This window comes from Xenopus laevis, chromosome 2L (genome assembly GCF_017654675.1).
Source record: "Xenopus laevis strain J_2021 chromosome 2L, Xenopus_laevis_v10.1, whole genome shotgun sequence".
NCBI lineage: Eukaryota > Metazoa > Chordata > Amphibia > Anura > Pipidae > Xenopus > Xenopus laevis.
This window is the reverse complement of record NC_054373.1, coordinates 168941953-168964265: the sequence shown is the minus strand read 5'-3', so window position 1 is coordinate 168964265 and position 22313 is coordinate 168941953. Positions and strand designations below refer to the sequence as shown.

At 37.0% G+C, this 22313-nt stretch overlaps 1 protein-coding gene across 1 annotated transcript; it reads left to right on the top strand.

Annotated features, from left to right (window-relative positions):
- Positions 1 to 6325: 6325 nt before the first annotated feature.
- On the top strand, positions 6326 to 18446 carry LOC108707765 (matrix metalloproteinase-18). Its single transcript, XM_018245744.2, has 10 exons — positions 6326 to 6434; positions 8346 to 8560; positions 8742 to 8890; positions 8977 to 9093; positions 11394 to 11555; positions 13240 to 13354; positions 13460 to 13593; positions 15350 to 15509; positions 15766 to 15869; positions 17872 to 18446. The coding sequence occupies exons 1-10, from the start codon at positions 6339 to 6341 to the stop codon at positions 18006 to 18008; spliced, it is 1389 nt and encodes a 462-aa protein (XP_018101233.2). The 5' UTR covers positions 6326 to 6338; the 3' UTR covers positions 18009 to 18446.
- Positions 18447 to 22313: the final 3867 nt, after the last annotated feature.

The window sequence follows — 22313 nt, the reverse complement described above, 5'->3', positions numbered from 1 at the left end:
ATAATTTGTAATAGTGGTGATAAAGTGTATATTCATCATTAATATAGTTACTCAGGGGATTATGTAATAAAGGCACTAAGTTTACCCGGGAGCAATAACCAATAACGACCAATAAGGTGTTTGCTTTTAAACAAGTGACCAGTAAATGCTTCCTGATAATTAGTTGCTATACTTCCTGCTCTTGGGCAAACTTCTTTTATTACTTAACCCTCTAAGTAACTATATTAATGATTAATATATACTATGTCACCACTATCACAAATGATTTCCTAACAATCGTATTGCTTGCACAATTGTACCACTGAAACATGCAGCGTTAACAGAGAGTTAGATAACAAGGGAGGACATGACATTATCAAAGCTAATCTGCAAGCAGGTTATACCAGTCTAAGGAAGCTGGAACATTTTCTTTTAGGTGATGCGGATGGGTCGGTTTTGAGGTTCCGTTGATCAAATGTCACAGCGGCAAATAAAAACAGTATTTTAGCAAGAACGTAAATTGAAGGAAGAATAGAACCGGTAATGGGTTTTACTGGACTTTGTGGTGGCAGAAGGTCAATGGAAAATGTTTTTTTCCTGTTAACATGCTTGGTGGAGGGTAAAGACCAACTTCAGATTGATTTAATTGGCCTGCTCCCAAGCCAGACATGCATACACTTTTTCCATTTTTCAGGTCACCAAATTGTTTAATACTTATTTCCCCCCCCAAAATAGCTATAATGATTGGTAAGGCCATTTCCCTTGGCTTTTTTCCAACCTTCAGCTTGAATTTGACTTGTTCGCTGAACTGGAAGTCATCTTCCCACTGATGACCTAAAGCACCTAAACGTTTTTTTCAGTGTCTTCAGCTCAAGGGGGTTATTTACTAAACTCTGAATGTAAAAATCACAAAGAATTCATGCTTTTTTTTTATATAAAATCGCACTTTTAAATAATCACAAATTTTTCAGAATTTTTAAACCCCGAGAATGGAAAAGTCAGAATCTGAAAATCTCAGACCTGTCGAGGTTGCATATAAGTCAATGGGAGAAGTCCCAATGATTTTTTGTGCGTTGTACAGTATTTTGTGCAATACCCAGAAGTTTTTGAAGTTTCGTCAAAAATCTGAGATTTCGTTTGAAAAATCCGAAAAAATTGTGAAAATCTGATTTTTTTTTTCCCGCAAAGCAAATTTTTGGGAAAATGTAATAATAAATAAGCGCAAAAAACCCGAGTCGATTTGATCGGAGTTTGTAGCAGAGAATGTGAGATAAATTCTGACTTTAATAAATAACCTCCTTGATGTTTTATAAATAACCTCCTTGATGTTTCCATTACTTCAGGCAGCTTTGGGGTAATGATGTGAGCATATCTTTGAAACTGTAAAAAGCTTAGGTGCTTTAGGTTATTGATACAGAGCTGACTTCTAAGAGGAATTCAAGCTGCTATCGCCTTTTTGCCTTTCTCCTGTGGGACACTTTGAAAGTCACATTCAAGCTGAAGATTTTATAAAAGACTAAGAAAGCTTTGCCCATTATTACAAAATACAAAGTTGGAACTGCAATAATTCACCTTGTATTAGTAGTGCTGCGTGTTACAATGGAAAGACCTCAGCTCTTCCCACATTTACATATAACATTAAAATATTGAGAAACCTTTTTACTTCCTCTTCCTTTTCTTGTCTTCGATATTACGTAATATTCGAGATCCTCAAGGGAGACAAAAGATACAAAAAGACAACCCATAGTGTAATACTGTGATTAAATGTTGCAATCCTATATCCTATTCAGATTGCGTTCACCTTCCATGAATTGATTTACAGTCTCTAACTCCCTTTCAGCATTATCTCCCTGTCCCCTCCCAACTTCTTCTCTCCGCAGAATCTTATTATGCTCCTCTCCCAGCACAGCAGGTCGTCTTCCTAATGTATTACTTTTTTGTTGTTCCCTTCTCCACTTGCACCATATTCCTCTCTCCTAGTGATGGACGAATTTATTCGGCAGGCGCAAATTTGCCGCAAATTTGCAAGTTTCGACGCTGGTGAATAAATTCTGACAAAATTTTGACTCCCATTGATTTTAATGGCCGTCCAATGTCGCCAGCGGCAAAGTTCACATAATTCATGCCGAAACGGGACAAATTCGCCCATCACTGCTCCCTCCCACCTGCTCCTCCTTACTCCAGTGTCTCTGGTAAATTGGAAAGCGCACAATAGTGTGTACCGCTATGTTAATTAACCACGATGCCAAGCTTCAATATACTTACACTCTGCTTGATTCGTTTGGGCTATTTCAATATTGAGTTCAATTGGGATAAGAGTCTTGAGTGTATAAATCCAATAAGTTTCTTCACGTGAAATTAGTTTTACCGTATCTCCTTCTCTCCATGTCCCATGTTTCATGGCTGTTCCTTTAAATATTAACCCAGTAGGGTTACAATTATGTTTCTCCTTAAAGTGAGCTGATACACTATAAGTTTTAATATTTCGGATTTGTTCCTTAATTCTAGTTGTGAGTGTTCTACTTGTTCTACCCAAATACTGTGGTCCACAGGGGCACTGAAGTAAATAGACAACATTTTTGGATCCACAAGTGATGAACTGTTTTATCTTAAATTCTGTTCCATTTTTTTCCGATTTGAAAGAAAAAGCCTTCCTATTTTGATTTCTGCATTTTTTACATGCTAAACATTTTCCGCATGAAAAAAATCCAGATATGTTTTATTTATTATTATTTAACCAGTTCTGTTGTACCTGATTTTTCTTTGTTAAGTAACTTGGTAACAAATGGTTTTTAATAGATTCTGGCCTCTTATAAACTATATAAGGTTTGTCTCCAAGTACTTTACTGAGGTCTTTATCCTTCATAAGGATGCGCCAGTGTTTCTTTATAATTCTGGATACATCCCCTGCCCTTTTATTATATGTTGTTAAAAATGGTACCTTTTCTTGATTTGTCTAATTTTTCTTTTTATTATGTGTTTACATGTCTTTTCTATCTAATTTATCTATTTTTCTTTTGCTACTTTTAATACATTTGCTTTACAGCCTTTTTCTTTCAGTTGCTTTATCAAATTCTCACTCTCTATTTTCGTATTTCAATTTCTTTTTATCCTTCCAAATTGACCTCTAAGGATATTATTTAACCATTTCCGATAATACCCACTAGACCACACAATGTAACCGCTACAGTCTGTTGGTTTATGATAGATGCTTGTTTCCAATTTTCTTAATCGCAAGATCAAGAAAATTAATTTCTGTCTTTCTGAACATACTGCTAAATTTTAGATTGCAATTATTATCATTTATATTAAATAGGAACTTATCAAGTTCTTCTGTTGATCCATCCCAAATAAAAATGCAATTGTCAATATACTGTTTATTTTCCATGATTTTTCCTAGTTTTTTACCTTGTGTCAACCAGGGCTTAATTACTTCTGCTACCCAATACCCTATAAATAAATTGGCATAGTTGGGTGCAAACCATGTACCCATCGCGGTCCTGGTTGTTTGCAAATAATGTGACCCCTCAAACCAATAGAAGTTCGGGGGGAGATTAGCCGCCCGAAGAAGAGGAGATTTGTCCCTGGGTGACTAATCTCCCCGAATCTGACCGCGTGTGTCTGCCCTAAACCTAGATCATGATGAATTACAATATAAAGGGAATTCCCATAACACTACTTCAATTGGAAATTGGAGTTATAGTTGGTGAAACAGTCCAAGGTAGACGCAGAACTTTGCTGCAAAAATTCTTTATTCACACAACATTGCCCTTTGTCAAGTGTACAAATTACCAATTAACACACCATCTTTATAGGAAATAGGTGGGAGGGAAAAAGAAAGTGGGCGTAAAAGTTACCATTTTACTTAGAGTATTAACCCATTATTTGCCCCACGGTCTAGTGCAGGGGTAGGGAACCTGCGGCTCTAGAGCCGCATGCGGCTCTTCATCCTGCTTGCTGCGGCTCAGTCTTGCGGCTTTGCCTGTCAGGTCGTATTTACAGCCCTCGCACCTGCTGGTGGCTTCTTGAGCGTGCGACCGCGGTAAGCACACTCAAGAAGCCGCCAGCAGGTGCGAGGGCTGTATAGACGTCCCAGGAGTGACAGGCTAGACTTTGCCACAGCAAGATGATTCCTCATGGACCTTACCGCGGTCACACACTCAAGACGAGAGAGAGACGATCAGCATAGAGCTTCAGAAACAGAAGTCACATTAAACAGATGAGAACACTAGCATTTAATAGGGCTATTCAGTGTTTCATTTATTTCAAAGTAGCCCTGCATATACACAATGCACTTCTATTTGTTGTATTCTGTTGTAACAGTTAAAATTAAAAAAAGGTTAAAAAAGTTTATAAGCTGTGTTATGTTTTGCGGCTCCACACTATTTTTTTTTAGTGGGAGAGGGGCAAAATGGCTCTTTTGATTGTAAAGGTTGCTGACCCCTGGTCTAGTGCAACTATAAAAATACATTATTGCATCAAAATCGTGTCATTATACAATGATTATTAAAAAACAGTTAATAACCATAAAACAATTGTTAATAACAATAAAAATTACTGCAAATCCTCCAAAGTGTACAAAGTGCTTGTGTCTTCTTATATATTATTATCCTTTAGTCACCAAAGAAGTGCTGGGTAAGACAACCACTGTTGTAGGCTTTAAAACAACCTGGTTAATAAAAACATATATACAATAAAAAGCCTAGTACTACAATATATTCTGCCTACTGGAGTATTCACTTGACACATTTGTTACATGCTTTATCCGCATTAAAGGAAAACTATACCCCCAAAATGAATACTTAAGCAACAGATAGTTTATATCAAATTGAATGACATATTAAAGAATCTTACCAAACTAGAATATATATTTACATAAATATTGCCCTTTTACATCTCTTGCCTTGAACCACCATTTCGTGACTCTATCTGTGCTGCCTCAGAGATCACCTGACCAGAAATACTACAACACTAACTGTAACAGGAAGAAGTGAGGAAGCAAAAGGCAGAACTCTGTCTCTTAATTGGCTCATGTGACCTTACATGTGGTTTGTATGTGTGCACAGTGAATCTTACGATCTCAGGGGGCGGCCCTTATTTTTTAAAATGGCAATTTTCTATTTATGATTACCCAATGACACATACTACTTAAAAAGTATATTATTATGATAATGGTTCATTTACATGAAGCAGGGTTTTACACATGAGCTGTTTTACTCAGTACCTTTTAATAGAGACCTACATTGTTTGGGGAGTATAGTTTTCCTTTAACTGTTTCAAAATTGGAAATTGGAGTATTATGTTCTGACTCACTTTATCGTTGTATCCTAATTCAAGGAATGTTGATTTCTAGGTGAAAGCTGTATTTGTTAATGGTATTTAAAATTTTCTATACAATAATAATGTATGTACATCGCTTCCTTCACCATGTTTTATATAACTCTAAGATGACATGGATATTGTACTTGCACATTTTTCTTACCATCCTATGCTTCCCCCCTCCTAGTACCCTCTCCTCTTTTTATTTTCTGTACCCCTTCCCTCCTCCCTCCCTGCTTTAAATTGAAAATAAAGAATATTTAAAAAAAAGATAGGATGGCAATTTTGCCACATATGTTTGTAAGAAAATGTCTAAATATTCAGATAAATTACTACTCATAGAGCCTACACCTAATATTATAATATTATTATTGGGGGATTAATTTGATCTTTATGGATCTTGGGCAAAATGTATATTACAGGGATTTTCGGGTGTTTGAAGTTTAGAGAAAAATTTCTTTATGACCTATGATTATAGCTGTTTTCGGTGAAACGAAGCATTAAAAAATGTTGGTGTTACTGTTCTTTTAAATCCAAACTATACCAGCTGCTCCCAATCCTTGTCCTGCATTGTGAGTACCCATAGATACCTGATCATTTGCAGAATGCTAGTGACTTGCACAAGTGGTTGGAAAGGAACAATCGCCTGGGGCTGTTTTTCATGGTTTGAGGTTCCTAGTTCCAGAAAAAGCCAATATAAATGTTATTATTTACAATAACATTCTTCGCAACCCCATTCTTCCTGCTTTGTGGCAACAAGTTTTAGGACGAAACTTCCTGTCCATCCAATAAACTCCTTTACAAAGCCTCACCCAACTGAATGGCTGCGGATACATTGATTCTAACTATATACAAATCTTGCACAATCACCTAGAGGTGATTGTACTGAAAAATAATATTGACATGTTTGTTTTTAAAGATGAGTTTGAGGAAGGTTTGACAAATCATCTTCAGGAGAACACGGGCACCATATAAATAGATATGTTCGTAAGAGCAAAGCTGAAACCATGAAAGTTGTGGTGTGCAACAGACACCCAGCAATGAAGTCCTTGACTGTTCTGCTGATCTTTGTTACATGTTGTTCTGCATTCCCTGTTGGGACACTAAGAGAAACTGATGAGGGTGATGACAGTTTGGTGAGTATTTTTTACTATACAGATGCATCTCATTGCTACAGATACTATAAATGCAATGCTTAAAATGCTTAAAAGATAGCTATAAAGTATTCATATACAGTAGCTGTAGTCCAGCATCATCTGATCCAGGGGATATTTACTATATACATGTATGCAAATCCGTTATCCTGAAAACCATTATACAGAAAGTCTATCTCCTATAGACTCCATTTTATACAAAATTTCCTTTTTCTCTGTAATAATAAAACAGTACTTTTTACTTGTCCAAACTAACATATAATTATCTTTATTGGAAGCAAAACCAGCCTATTGGGTTTATTTAATGTTTACAGGATTTTCTAGTAGCCTTAAAGGGATACTGTTATGGGAAAAAAACATTTTTTCAAAATGCATCAGTTAATAGTGCTGCTCCAGCAGAATTCTACACTGAAATCCATTTATCAAAAGAGCAAACAGATTTTTTATATTTAATTTTGAAATCTGACATGGGGCTAGACATATTGTTAGTGCCCCCAGTTATGTGACTTGTGCTCTGATAAACTCAGTCACTCTTTACTGCTGCACTGTAAGTTGGAGTGATTTCACCCCCTCCCTTTCTCAACAGAAACAATTGGAAGGTAACCAGATAGCAGCTCCCTAACACAAGATAAAAGCTGCCTGGGAGATATAAGAACAACACCCAATAGTAAAATCCAGGTCCCACTGCAACACATTCAGTTACATTGAGTAGAAGAAACAACAGCCAGAAAGCAGTTCCATCCTAAAGTGTTGGCTCTTTCTGAAAGCACATGATCAGGCAAAATAACCTGAGATGGCATCTACACACCAATATTATAACCAAAAAATATACTTGCTGGTTCAGGAATTATATTTTATATTGTAGAGTGAATTATTTGCAGTTTAAACAGTTTAATTTAGATATAAAAACTACATCATAAAAATCATGACATAATCCCTTTAAGGTATGGAGATTCAAAATACAGAAAACACCAGGTCCTGAGCATTCTGGATAACAGGTCCCATATATATATATATATATATATATATATATATATATATATATATATATATATATATATATATAGTCAATTTGTAGCAGCAGCACTCAAATCCGGAATCTCTCTGTTGAATTCGGGCGCAGGGTCCAAAATAGTGCATCTACAATTATTGAAAATATATATTGTAGTAATGAACAATAGGCACTTAATTAAACTTTAGCAACCAATCAGCAAGTATTTTTACAGTTGTTTTAAAGTGTGTGGTTGCTAATTCTATGGGTAACTACCAGGCCTAGAGCATATTTTGGATTTTCTAGTACACTATAATTTGTTATCCAAATGCTATGGAATTAATGGAAATATCACTTTCATTGTAACAAAGCGCAGATTAATAAGGAGCCGATTGCAAAAATAATCAGTCTTTTTGTGTTAATCTGTGTATATATATATATATATATATATATATATATATATATATACAGTATACTGAATGATCTTATTATTATTATTATTATTATTATTATTATTATTATTATGCTATTAGATGTTATGGTGGTGGTCAACTTCATACACTTTGAATGATTGATTTTTGGGCCAATGAGCAGATGAAGCTGGGTACCAGTGAAATATGGCTGGCCAGCTGTGGATCTACAGAGCAAAATGAGAGACTTTATTTCTCGTTCTATTGATGTTTGCAGAACCCCCAGTCACATACCATATAGGAAAGACCATTGGCTCCCATTCATGGGCTTCTAATTCAATCAGGAAAGTCAGAAGACCCTCTTCAGTTTTTACTCTTATGTTAGTACTTTGAAAAAAACAATATTTTTTTTTTTTGCAAATATATTTGAGAAGCATACAGTTATGATAGCACATTTAAGCAAATACATCAAAAATATATCACCATTTTTAGACAGGTGGAACCCCTCAGTCAAGAAGTTTCACTACCAGCGCATCTCCAAACAAGACGGGTCGCATGCAAGATTTTTTTGATGTGGAGATAACAGGAAGACCGGATGAAAAAAACACAGACGGGATGCAAAAACCTAAGTGTGGTTTCATAGATGTGGGTGAATTTAGCTTTTTCTCAGGAAAGCCAGTGTGGAAGAAGCGGAACCTGACATACAGGTATGTATTGAGATGTAGGAATTGATGCACTAACACATATGCTAAAATGATCCAGTTGAGTTACCCATAGCAGCCAATCAGCAACTAGTTTTGAACAGTCTAGTACAAGTTAGACTATCTTTGTTAGTAAGTCAGCTCTTGTCATTCTAAAACGAAATGTGTCACATGTTTTCATCAACAGAATTCTAAATTATACAAAAAATATGGCCAAAGATGAGGTGGACTGGGCAATCCAGAGAGCTTTCAAGATCTGGAGTGATGTCACCTCATTTACATTTACCAGAATCAACAACAGTGTCTCTGATATTGAGATTTCATTTGTTTCCAGAGGTATTTTGCCTAATATTTCATTAATACTAATTTGATTTACTGTTAAATTTTGATTGATGTTTACATCTATATATATCTCTCTACAGCCCATAATGATTCTTATCCTTTTGATGGCCCGTCGAATAAATTGGCACATGCATTTCGACCCTCTAATGGAGATGTACATTTTGATAATGATGAAACATGGACTAATGGGTCTCATGGTGAGTTCTAATTATGACAAATATTTCAACTAAATGAACGTTTGAAATGAGTGGGCCATAAGGGTTAAGACATGGAGGCCTACAGTGTGTATAAAAGGTCGGATTTTAGTGGTTTTAGATGTTTTTGAAACCATGACTAAATTCACTTTCTCTAAAACTATGAATGTCATGAAATTGATTTAAAAAAAAAATCAGAATTAAAAAAGTATGAATGGGAAAAACATGACTTTTTTGAGTTGTTGCACAAAATGCAGCATCAAAAACCTCTAAAACCATGAATCAAAGAAATATATTCCAGTTGTGAAAGGGACATCTGCCGTTGACTTCTAAATGCGTCGACGGGTTTTATCGCATTTTTATGCGTTTTGTCGCATGATAAATATTCTGGTGTCAAAAAGCACGATCCAAAAAAGTGAGGCAATGGCCAATATAATTGAGCTACACTAAATAAAATTGAGTTAAATATGAGTTGAAGTGAATTCGAGGGAATTTTCGAAGTTAAAAAATTCGAAATTCAAAGCAATTTTTTGAATACTTCGACCATCGAATAGGATCCCACGAATTTACCATGACTTCGATTCGAAGTAAAAATCATTCGACTATTCGACCATTCGATAATCTTTAAAAAAACTTCGACTTCAATACTTCGCCAACTTAAAGTTTTTTATATTCGAAGGAAAATCGTACGATAAAATCGTTCGAATCGGACGATTCGAAGTACTGTGTCTATGCAAATAAATGTGTCCTTAATGGGAGGATTTTATTCATCATACGATCGTTGTCACGGCCGGCACCCAATACCAGAACAGATGCCAAGTACCCTGGTCTTGGCTCGGCTTCACCAGTAGTGACCACCGTTGGGCTTCTGGAGGAGCCCTCAGCTTACTTGGGTGCCATCTGGACTTAACGAGGGGAACAAGGCGAGATGTTCTGGCTGGCAAAGGGGCACGGCTGTTAGCAGAGTCTTTTGGGCCGATGGTCACAGTACAAATGTATCAGGCAAAGGAATCGTCAAAACAGGCTGGGTCGAGGCAGGCAGATAGCAAGAAGTGTCAGGCAGGCAAGGGTCAAAACCGGGTAATCAAACAGATGGGGTCAGGCAGAAAGAGTAGTCGAGACGCAGACAAAGGTCAGGATTCCGATATCAGAATTGTCAGGAACAGGCAGGGATCAAAACTAGAATAACAGACACACGTTTCACAGGAACAGACAGCACAGGGCTTCAGGAACCACAGAATCAAGATTCTATCACAGGCAAGGGGCTGTACACAGAATGGCCATTAAATAGTTTCAAATTTCGTGCCAAACGTGCGCCAAAAACGTGCTGGAGCAAACACGCCAGCGTGCCTGCGCCTTTAAGAGGGATGCAGGCGCGCCCTAGAAGCCAAGATGGGGCCGGCGCCGGCTCAAGGACCATGCGGCGGGCGTCCCCGGAATACGATCGTACGATGAATAAAATCCTTCGACTTCGAATTAGAATGTTAGAGGATTCTATTCGATGGTCGAATTTCAAAGTATTTTCCACTTCGAAATTCAGCCCTTGATAAATCTGCCCCTTAAGGACGCATTTATTTGCATAGACACAGTGCACAAAGGGCAATTTCAAGCACAACCCCCTTGTAAAGGAATTGTTTCCTAAACTTTTGGTTTTCTCAGTCCGGGCATGTTTCACTTTTCAAAATTTTTATTCGAGTTTTTTATCAAACAAGCAAAATACATCAAACATTGGAAGAATGCAGTTACAAGGCCAAAAATGCAAAATCTCAGCTGTCAATGCTATTTGTTGGTATGTATATTATGCACAAAATTGTAAAATTCATGTTTGGTATACATAAAGGGGGTTATTTACTAAACCTCAAATTTATCTGGAAAGGCTTTTTGGGTCAAAAAACTGAAAGTTTTCATGGAAAAAAAATCTCAGATTTTTCGAGATTTATTATACCCCGATGCTGCAAAAAGCCAAATTCAAAAATCCTCCATCTCAGATCTGTCGAGGTCCTGTATAAGTCAATGGGAGATGCGCCAATCTTTATTTGAAATTATCATGGTTTGCCCTGAGTTTAGCCTCAAAATACAAAAAATTTGGGTTTTTCAGGCAAAAACACTGAAAAAATCTGTTTTTTTCCTGATCCGAATAATTCCAGCTTTTTAAATAATAAAAAAGGTCAAATTGGGAAGGGGAGTTTGATTTTTGTTGTAATTTGGTAACAAAGACACATGATGTATGCACACATCTTTCTTACAATGTAATGCATGTAAAATTCAGAGTGTGACCTTTTTCTGCCTGTTTTGAATTCAAGATGAAAACCTGTTTCTCGTTGCCGCCCATGAATTTGGCCATTCCCTTGGACTCCACCATTCTAATGACTCAAAAGCTGTGATGTTTGGTCACTACCAGTATGTCAATCCTACAACATTACAGCTATCAAAGGATGATATTGATGCCATACAATCCCTCTATGGTAATGACAAATATATTAAATAGCAAAGTAGAGAAATATCTTTAAAGTGCATAACTTAATTTTCTGTAACTCATAGCAACCAATAGGATGCTTACGTTAAGATATGTTAATTTGTAATGGAGAACATGAGTGAAAAAGGTGCAACACACATATCCTTCATAGCACTGGTGTGGTGTTATTGAGAATGCTTGGTACCTGGAGATTTCTGGATAATAATTAAATAAATGGAAAGTTGTGCTCACCACTAATTTTTAAAACCATTAGGCGGGGGTGCAATGAGGCTGTGACCACAAAATACATATAGACAAATACAAGAGTCCTCTGCACTCAACCCATAATCAATATATTAAGACATTTTAAAAATTAGTGGTGAGCACAACTTTTCGTTGTTTGTTATAGTTATACAGTGACCAGCTCCATGTTGTAGCTCCCACCCTTCCCAGCTATAGTCAGGTGATCCCACTGGTGTCTAATAAAAGGGCAGCCAAGTATGGGAGTTTTACTTTGAAAGCAGCTAGTAAGTTGCAGGTAAAACTTAGTCCCTTTGTAAAATGTATAATGAAGCAATTGAATTCTTAATGAATCAGATGAAAATTGAGCGTAGGACTGGCCAGATATGGGATGACTGTGATGTAGTTGGCCAGCTTAAATATATTGCAATATATGGACAAACAATCCCTGTTTTGTTTAAAGTGTAAGGCATTTTCAGTAGCAGTATGCACAAAATGTCTCTGTCTTAAATATATTGATAATGGATTGAGTGCAGAGGACCTCTTGTACAGTATTTGTCTAATAATTAAATAAACCCAACATGTTGGTTTTGCTTCCAATAAAGATCAATTAGGTTGGATAAAGTACAAGGAACTGTTTCATTATTACAGAGAAAAAGGAAATAATTTTTAAAAATGTGGATTATTTGGATAAAATTGAGTCTATGGCCTTTCTGTAATTCAGAGCTTTCTGGATAACGGGTTTCAGGATAATGGATTCCATACCTGTAGTTGCAGCTGCAGCACAACTATGACAGCACAGCATAAAGATGGGACACCACAACGACAGAGCATAGGCATCCCTTCTCATTTCCCCTTCGTTGTGTCATAATAATTGACATTATTACAGAGGCGGGCCAGTCAAGCCGTGCGCCCAAGGCAGCCCAGCTGCCAGCTTGCCCCCTCCCTTCCCCCGTCACATGCGCATGGGCAGTAACGACGCTGGTGCACATGCACAGTAATGACGCTCGCACATGCGCAGTAACGCTGCTCCCGCGCATGCGCATTATCATTTGGGGCGCATTGCGTACGCTAAATTCCAGGTGAGTCCGGTCTAGGGGTAGGCAGAAGAGGTAGCTGCCCAGCGCCCCCTAATCGTTGCGCCCTAGGCAGCTGCATCTTATGTCTACCCCTAGTTCCAGCCCTGCATTATTAATGTATACTATGTTTATAATTTATAAATTTGGAAAAACCATGAGAATCCTTCAAACAGGGCTCCCTTGCACCTGCAAGCACTATGCACTAAGCCTTGCATCTGGTCCAGCTTCTTTGTATCAGAATTGCACCAGCACAAAGTTAAATGTCTCCAAAACCGTGACCACTCCCAGATTTAAAATTGCACTTTGATTTTTAATAGTAGTAGCCTTGTATTTTCTCTCTAAAACACTCTTAAAAATGTCTGTTGTATCTGGCAGGTGTACAAAAGAAGCCTGTTCCACCAACACTAAATCCAGAAAGCAATTGCCTCCCAAACATAACATTTGATGCCGTAACAACTATGAATGGGTCTATGCTGTTCTTCAAAGATGGGTAAATACCACTCTTACAGGTTGCTAACACTGCCCACGTTTTGCTCTCATTCTACAAGGTATATACATGCATACTACTATCAATTTTCTTTCATTTAAAAATTAGGCATTTTTGGCGCAAGACCCCCCAGAATACCAAAGTTGAACGCTTTTCCATCAGTTCATTCTGGCCTTTCCTGACATCTGGAATTCAGGCAGCCTATGAATATCCAAAGAATAATCAAGTTTTTTTCTTCAAAAGTAATTAACACGTACAGTATATATTTCTTTGGCTTATTTTACAGTGTACAGCAATGTCTTTATTAATCATTCACTACAAACTCATATATTATTATAAATCATGGTTGAATGTTAAGACCTAACATAGAGGGAGGACACCCTCAGGAGGGCTCCCCAAGTGGGATGTCTACACGTTAGACACCAGAGGAAAGTAACTGCAGTTAGTGAAGGGTGCTGTGGGGGGCATTTATAAAGTTTATAAAAGGCATACAGTATTTATTCACGTATGGATGTTTTGTGCATATGTTCCCCTATACTCCTAAAATTTGCACTGTTGGGGCTTTCTTTTGTGAATCGCTGTGAAATGTTTACAAATGGAATGGGTGTTTGCATGAGCATGGCCACTGTTCGTTGTGTGCGAATATAGCATTGACAGTATATTTGTGAATAGAATTTCACAATTTGTGAAATCTGTTTACCAAATTTTTTTGGTAACCTCTAAAGCAGAGTGCGCACATTCATTTTTTGCGTGGTGTCCTAAGGTCAGAGTTGACATTGGTCCTTGCAAATGGAGCTCTAGGTTAAAGAGCATGAAAACAACCAATATCATATTTCAGAGTCAACCAGGAGTCAACCAGGAACCAGGGCAGGCAGCAAAATTTTAATTTAAAGTCCAGACATAAGGTCAACTAAGTTGGCAAGCATACAGTAAGCTTGGACATAGAAGGACATAGAACATACAGTATGGACATGAGAATACATTTTAAAGATTCTTTGAAACCCAGTGCAGATCCAAAAATCTTTGGGACTTCTCCCATTGACTTGAGGGCACATTTACTATGGGTCGAATTTCGAAGTTAAAAAACTTCGAAATCCAACCATCGAAGTATTTTTTCGATTGAAAACGGCCGTTTTCGAGGGAAGCAAAAACCGTTCGATCGAACAATTTAATCCTTCGTATCGAACAATTTGAAGGATCGTAAAAAAAAAAACTTAGCCAAACACTAGCCAAAGAGAGGTTCTAGGAGGTCCCCCATAGGCTAAACAGCAATTCGGCAGGTTTAAGGTAGCGAAGTGTCGAAGTCGAAGTTTTTTAAAGAGACAGTACTTCAATTTTCGAGTGGTCGAATTTGTGAAGTTTTTTCAATTTGAATCGAATTTTGGCCTATTCGATAGTCGAAGTACCAAAAATTTAATCGGAATTCCAAATTTTTGAATTCGAAAATTCACTTCGACCCTTATTAAATTGGCCCCTTACTGTATATGCAACCTTTGCAGGTCCGAGATGCCGGATTTTCGGATTCGGTCTTTTTCCATCCTCGGGGTATAATCAATTCTGAAAAATTTGTGTTTTTTTAAAATTCCGATTTTATACTAAAAAAAACACAAATTTTTCAGATTTTCAGCATTAGGAGTTTAGTAAATAACCCCCTTATGTTTTAAATTCAAAAGTCCACTGAAAGTCAAGAAAGCTGCTCCAATATGATTCCCCCTCCCCCAAAATAGAAATGGACCTTTTAAATAGTATTTAATACAGCTATTGAGATGATTTCATTTTCATATATTCTTTCAAGTTTTTTCAGGGTCAGCATTTGAGAGGATTGATAAGAGAGATATGAGGCTCCAACGTTTTTTGGTAGAAGCATTGCATTCTGGAGAAAGAAAAATCTATTGTCCTTCAATAGAGCAATTTACCCTCACCATGCATTGTGTAAAAAAACCAATATTTTATGCTTTTAAAAGCCTTATTATATACTATGATGCTTTTATCCTCCAGAAACAAAATACTGGGCTCTAAAAGACTATAAAATAGAGAAGAATTACCCAAAGAACATTTCTGAACTTGGGTTACCCCGAACTGTAAAGAGAGTTGATGCTGCTGTTCATGATGAAGAAGCAGGGAAAACATATTTCTTCATCAATGGCAAATATTGGAGGTAAGCACATCATGACAACTTGGTAAGATTTAGGCTTGTGGGATAGTATGTAATAAAGGCCTTAAAATAAAATTTTACAGAAATAATAAATAAAAATGAGAATTTTGCTCTGTAACAATGTTTATTTGATTACAATTTGAACTTTATTAAGCTCATTCTTATGACTAACATGAAGGTTGAATAGTTTACATTTTTTTGGGCACAAAACTTAAAAGTTAAAACTAAAGTCTTTTTCATAATTGATTTTCTCCTGCAGCTTTGATGAACAAAAAAAACAAATGGACAAAAGATATCCTCGGAAGATTATTACAGGTTTTCCAGGTATTGGAAACAAGGTTCAAGCAGCCTTTAAGTATAAGGGTAAGTAGAGACATTAATGCAACCTGATGGAGCAATAGAGCTATATCTGATATAGTCCTAAGCTTTTCTGATTCAGCTTTGAATTTATCTAAAGCAGTGAGGTCCAGCTTCTATCCCATACATGTCTTATCCTTCTCCTTTAAAGAAGCCTGTGCAATCAGGGCCGACTTTGCTTAAAGGGATCCTGTCATCGGAAAACATGTTTTTTTCAAAACGCATCAGTTAATAGTGCTAGTCCAGCAAAATTATGCACTGAAATTCATTTCTCAAAAGAGCAAACAGATCTTTTTATATTCAATTTTGAAATCTGACATGGGGCTAGACATTTTGTTAATTTCCCAGCTGCCCCTGGTCATGTGACTTGTGCCTGCACATTAGGAGAGAAATGCTTTCTGGCAGGCTGCTGTTTTTCCTTCTCAATGTAACCGAATGTGTCTCAGTGAGACATGGATTTTACTATTGAGTGTTGTTCTTAGATCTACCAGGCAGCTGTTATCTTGTGTTAGGTAGTGATGGGCGAATTTATTCGCCAGGCGCGAATTCGCGGTGAATTAGCGTGATTCGCGGCAGGCGAATAAATTCGCGAAACGCCTGCGAAAATTCGCAGAAAAAATTCGCCGGCATCAAAAAACATTTTTCCGAAAAAAACGGGCGCCGGCGTCAAAAACGGGCGCCGGCGTCAAAAACGAGACGCAAATTTGCCCATCACTAGTGTTAGGGAGCTGCTATCTGGTTACCTTCCCATTGTTCTTTTGTTTGGCTGCTGGGGGGGAAAAGGGAGGGGGTTGATATCACTCCAACTTGCAGTACAGCAGTAAAGAGTGATTGAGGTTTATCAGAGCACAAGTCACATGACTCGGGGCAGCTGGGAAATTGACAATATGTCTAGCCCAATGTCAGATTTCAAAATTGAATATAAAAAAATCTGTTTGCTCTTTTGAGAAATGGATTTCAGTGCAGAATTCTGCTGGAGCAGCACTATTAACTGATTCATTTTGAAAAAAATTTTTTTCCCATGACAGTATCCCTTTAAGTAAGAAACAAAATAATATTGCAGTAGACACTACTCAACAAATGTCCATAAAATTTCCAGCTGCTTGGGAAAAAAGTTGGCTACAGGGTTGTGCTTTTAAATTGCATACAAAGAGCCTAACATTGAAAAATATAAATTTGATTATAATTTGAGTGCTTTATGTATTGATATAAATGCATAGTAGCCTAAGTCCATCACCTTATGAAACTTTGGGCCAGATTTAATTCAGTGAGAAAAAGTTATCTCATGGTTTATCACATGGAAAAAAGAAAAAATGCTTGAGAAAGGGGTCACGCCCCGAAACGTTGCATCCGCAATAAACGAGCAAAGTTAAACCTGCTAGAATTACCCATGTTGTGCCGGTGTGTTCTGTGTCTGTGTTATCACATGGAAAGTCATGGACGAGATTCAATTTGAGGAGAAAAAAATGTTTCTCCAAATTCAGTTCCAGTTTTTTCCCATAAACTTCAATAGAGTTTTTGTGTGATAAACCTTGAGATAAGTTTTCTGAATTGAATTGCATCTCAAATTGAATCACATTCATGACTTTTCATGTGGTAAACCCTTTTCTCAATGAATTAAATCTGGCCCTTTATCTGTTAATATTCAAATATAATAAATAATATACTCAACAATTGCCCAGCATACATTGTATTATTTGTTATTTGTATTATAGCAGGGGTCCCCAACCTTTTTTGGCCCGGGGACCAAAAAAGAGCCAAATATTTTTCCAAGGAACGGGGTTGGGAGGGGTCAGAGGGGGTCAGGGAGGGGGTCGGAGCGGGGCATCCAATTTGGGTGCGCCGGCGTCCAATTCGATGTGCCAGCGACCAATTCGGCGCATCGCGTTAATTGTTCGGTGGCCCAGTTCAGGACTGTTCGCGGCCCGTCGTTTGGGGACCCCTGTTATCTAGAATTTATTAATATTATATTATAATATATAACATATTATTCGTTTTTTAATGTTAGGACTGCTGTATTTTTCCAATGGAAATCAACAGTATGAATACAGCATGAAAAAGAAGAACGTCACTAATGTACTGAAGAACATGAGTTGGTTCAACTGTAAATCTGAAAATGGTTGGAATTCTACATCAATTGAGTAGGACAAAACTAGAATTTCTTTATTAGTTACTTGTAGACCTAATTTGAATAAGATTCTGAGAGCTGTCCGGTCTTGTATAGTTTAATTTAATATAAACCTGGTGTTAACTTTCAACTTATAATAGACTTCAGATTTGTAAAGATTTGTAAACAAGACCAAATCAGTTTCATTGTAGACCCTTCAAGAAGACATTTAATCTACTTTATTACTTGGGAATAATAGAAAATGTATCTTTAATTTTTAATAACAGCAATTACAGGCTAAGTGGACCATGCAACATTAAAACATGATTATATGCAATAATCATCATCGAAATATAGGAAGTCTGAATGGTAATAACTTTGTATAAGAGAGTAATGGATATTTTGAAAGAATATCTGAGGATGTTGTACACATGTAGAAGGAGAAGTGTTTTTTCTTATAACTATTAAAATGATTCAAAAAGCAAATGTCCAATGTCTTTAGTCACTGCTATGGTTCAACAAATTAAATAGCAATGTTAAAATGATTTAAGGTTTAGAAATGGCAAAATGTGCCTGTACTTTTGTAATTTCCATCCTGTCTTTCTTTTTGTCTATTTCCTTGCACATTAGGATTTCATCTACTTCCGTATTTTAAAGCCCATGTACTTTACCCCTATAATGTGAAAATGGACTACTTTTTCTGGTGGAAATCTTTCCCCAGGTTGGTTATTGGGGAGGTCATATTATATTATTTTCTTCTTTCCTTTCTTCTGAAGCAGGAATTTCCTGTTTCCAAATACTGAGCTTAAAGGAAAACTATACCCCCAAAATGAACACTTAAGCAACAGATAGTTCATATAATATTAAGTGGTATATTAAAGAATCTCACCAAACTGGAATATATATTTAAGTAAATATTGCCCTTTTACATCTCTGGCCTTGAGCCACCATTTCGTGATGGTCTCTGTGCTGCCTCAGAGATCACCTGACCAGAAATACTTCAACTCTAAGGGGCTGATTCACTAACTTCGAGTGAAGGATTCGAAGTAAAAAAACTTTTTTGGGCTACTTCGACCATCGAATGGGCTACTTCGACCTTCGATAGTCGAAGTACTGTCTCTTTAAAAAAACTTCAACCCCCTAGTTCGGCAGCTAAAAGCTACCGAAGTCAATGTTAGCCTATGGGGAAGGTGAATCCTACGATCCCAGGGGGCGGCCCTTATTTTTTAAAATGGCAATTTTCTATTTATGATTACCCAATGGCACATACTACTAGAAAAGTCTATTATTATGAAAATGGTTTATTTACATGATGCAGGATTTTACATATGAGCTGTTTTATGCAATATCTTTTTATAGAGACCTACATTGTTTGGGCGGTATAGTTTTCCTTTAAATGGTGCCTCAATACAAGACCAGACATTTTCCTTATTCCTAGATACCTTTTGCAAACAATGGACAGGTACTAGACATAGCATTTACTGGTTTAGACAATTATGAGATATTAGATATTGAGAGAACCTCATTCCTGCTTCCTGTAAGTTGTGTCTTTAGTCTTCACCTAGTCTTCTAGTAAATTGTCTTCAGCTGGTTTGTGTTACTGTACTTGAAGAAACAAATTTTCCAAACTTCCTTTTCTTACTGAAAGTATGCCAGTTGCTCATACATCTCATACATCTCATGCCTAAAGGATACAGTCATTTATTATATAATTTTATTTGGAAGCACCCTTCCTTAATGCATAAAGGTAATTTCAATATAATGATAGACTGTGATTTACTTAGAAGCTGGGATTTGCACAACCAGAATTCTACTAGTGCACAACAGAAGTGGTATTATCATCATATACTACTTTTTTTATAATGCCATTTAATATTTCGAGGAAGCATTACTGGTGCTATTTTCTTGCACCTTAGATTTTCATCAACTTCTGTATTTTAAAGTCCATGTACTTTACCCTTATAAATAATCTAATATCCCTGACACTGAAAGATTAACAATTTTATATATTTTTTGAAAGAAGTATTAGATGAAATTCATCATTTAAATGATAGCAGATTTACTCTTCTTGTTCTCTATAAGTTTTTTTGCATATTGTCAACTGTTTTCTTGGACAATGGTTCCCAAACTTTGGGGCTTTAGGGCCTAGAGCAGTAGCTGGGGGAAGATAATTTATATTTGGGGAGGATGACAACAACATTACCTTTCTACTCCAGATAGCGTAGCTTCAGTTACATTTAGTTTTAAGGACAAAACTTGTTAGCTGTCCTAGATATTTTTGTCAATGTGGTTAAAAGCAGACACATCGATGTATTGATATATCTGTAACCTTGTTTATAAAGTGTTGGACCTCAAAAGGGGCTTAAACCAAAATAATCCAAAAAAAAAAAAACACTTATCTTGATCATACATACTAAGGGGCAAATTCATCAAGGGTCGAATTTCGAGGGGTTAAATCCCTCAAAATTCGACTGGGGAATAGAATCGAATAGAATTGAATAGGCAATTCAGGCGAATTTACATGCTGGCGATTAGTCGAATTGGCGAATATTCGCCAGGCGAATAGGCGCTCGATCGAATATTCGCTCGAAGGATTTCCATTCGATCGAATGCCTTTTTATTCAATCAAAAACTTGGAAAACAAGCCTATGGGACTTTCCCATAGGTTTTTAAAGCAATTCGGTAGGTTTTAGGTGGCGAAGTAGGCAGTCAAAGTATTTTTAAAAGAGACAGTACTTCGACTATCGAATGGGCGAATAGTCGCAGCGTTTTTGCGCTCGATCCAGTACTTCGACTATCGAATGGCGAATAGTCGCAGCATTTTTGCGCTCAATCTATTCGAATCATTCTACTCAGGCGAATTTACGCCAATTCGATAGTCGAAATTCGAAGTTTTTTTACTTCAAATCCTTTACTCGAGCTTGGTGAATTGGCCCCTAAAAGTTAATTAAAAGTTAAAAGTGGGAGCCCATGACATTTTGTTGATTCTTTGAACCCATGACAATCTGCTGATTCTTTTAGGTAGGCTGGGACCTCTACTGCTACAGACTCTATGATTATGTATACAAATACAGTATATGAACTAAATAAAGGAGATGTTTCTAGGATGTGAAGTGTTGATGCTCCTCTTGAAGGCATGAGTGTAGGCAGATTAAATTGACCTATCTGATATTCTTCTGGTGTGTTAATGCAGATATGTTGCGCAATTAGAAGTATTTTTATCCCAACTTATTGGCAGTGAAAAAAACCATTACAAAAGGAAGCTGTTATAAATTACATCATGTTCATTTGATTGGCTAAGGCATCCAGGTATTATATAAATAGGTCTGTCTAATACATAGAAAGTCAGAGCAAGGCTGGGAGCTTCTACATTAAGGAAAAAGGCTCCAAGAAGCACACCATCGCAATGAAGTCCTGGATTTTGTTCCTGCTGTGTATAGCATGTTGCACTGCATTCCCTGCTGGGATACAAACAGACACAGAAAAGAATGATGAAGCATTTGCTAAGGTGAGCATATCGGTTTCTCTTTATAAGCACATTAGAGAACATTATAGACATTCCATTTGAAGCAGCACAAGTGGTTCTTCATGGTGAGGGTAGTGAGTTTTTAATGGCAGATTCTCTTATTGCCTATTAATGCCGTTAAGACTGGTTTGAATGACTTCTTGGACAAACAACTACCGTTAGTATACGTTTGTTTAGTGGTATTTATATATACTGTATATAAATATGGAGTTGGTTTTGGAGGTGTTGAACCTTATGGACTATTGGCCTTTTACCCAACTCAACATTGTATATAACAACGTTAATCCTTAGTCCAAGTTCATTGAAACTGTTTGGTAGGGAAACATGAAAAAGACAGAATTGGAAACAAGTTTTTACTTGTTAGTACAGTGTGAGACAAGGATTTGAGTTAATGTAATTGATTAATAACAACAGTACAATGGCAACAAACATAAGTATCATGGAACATTGCGCTGGAAACAACTCCAAAGAGATCTTTATTAGGGATGTAGCGAACGTCGGAAAAAAAGTTCGCGAACATATTCGCGAACTTGCGCAAAAATGCGAGCGGTTCGCGAACGGTTCGCGAACCCCATAGACTTCAATGGGAAGGCGAACTTTAACATCTAGAAAAGACATTTCTGGCCAGAAAAATGATTTTAAAGTTGTTTAAAGGGTGCAACGACCTGGACAGTGGCATGCCAGAGGGGGATCAAGGGCAAAAATGTATCTGAAAAATCTGCCTGTGTGTGCTTGGAAGAGATAGTGTAGGGGGAGAGCTGTTAGTGATTTCAGGGACAGATGATAGTAAGTTTGCTGGCTAGTAATCTGCTTGATA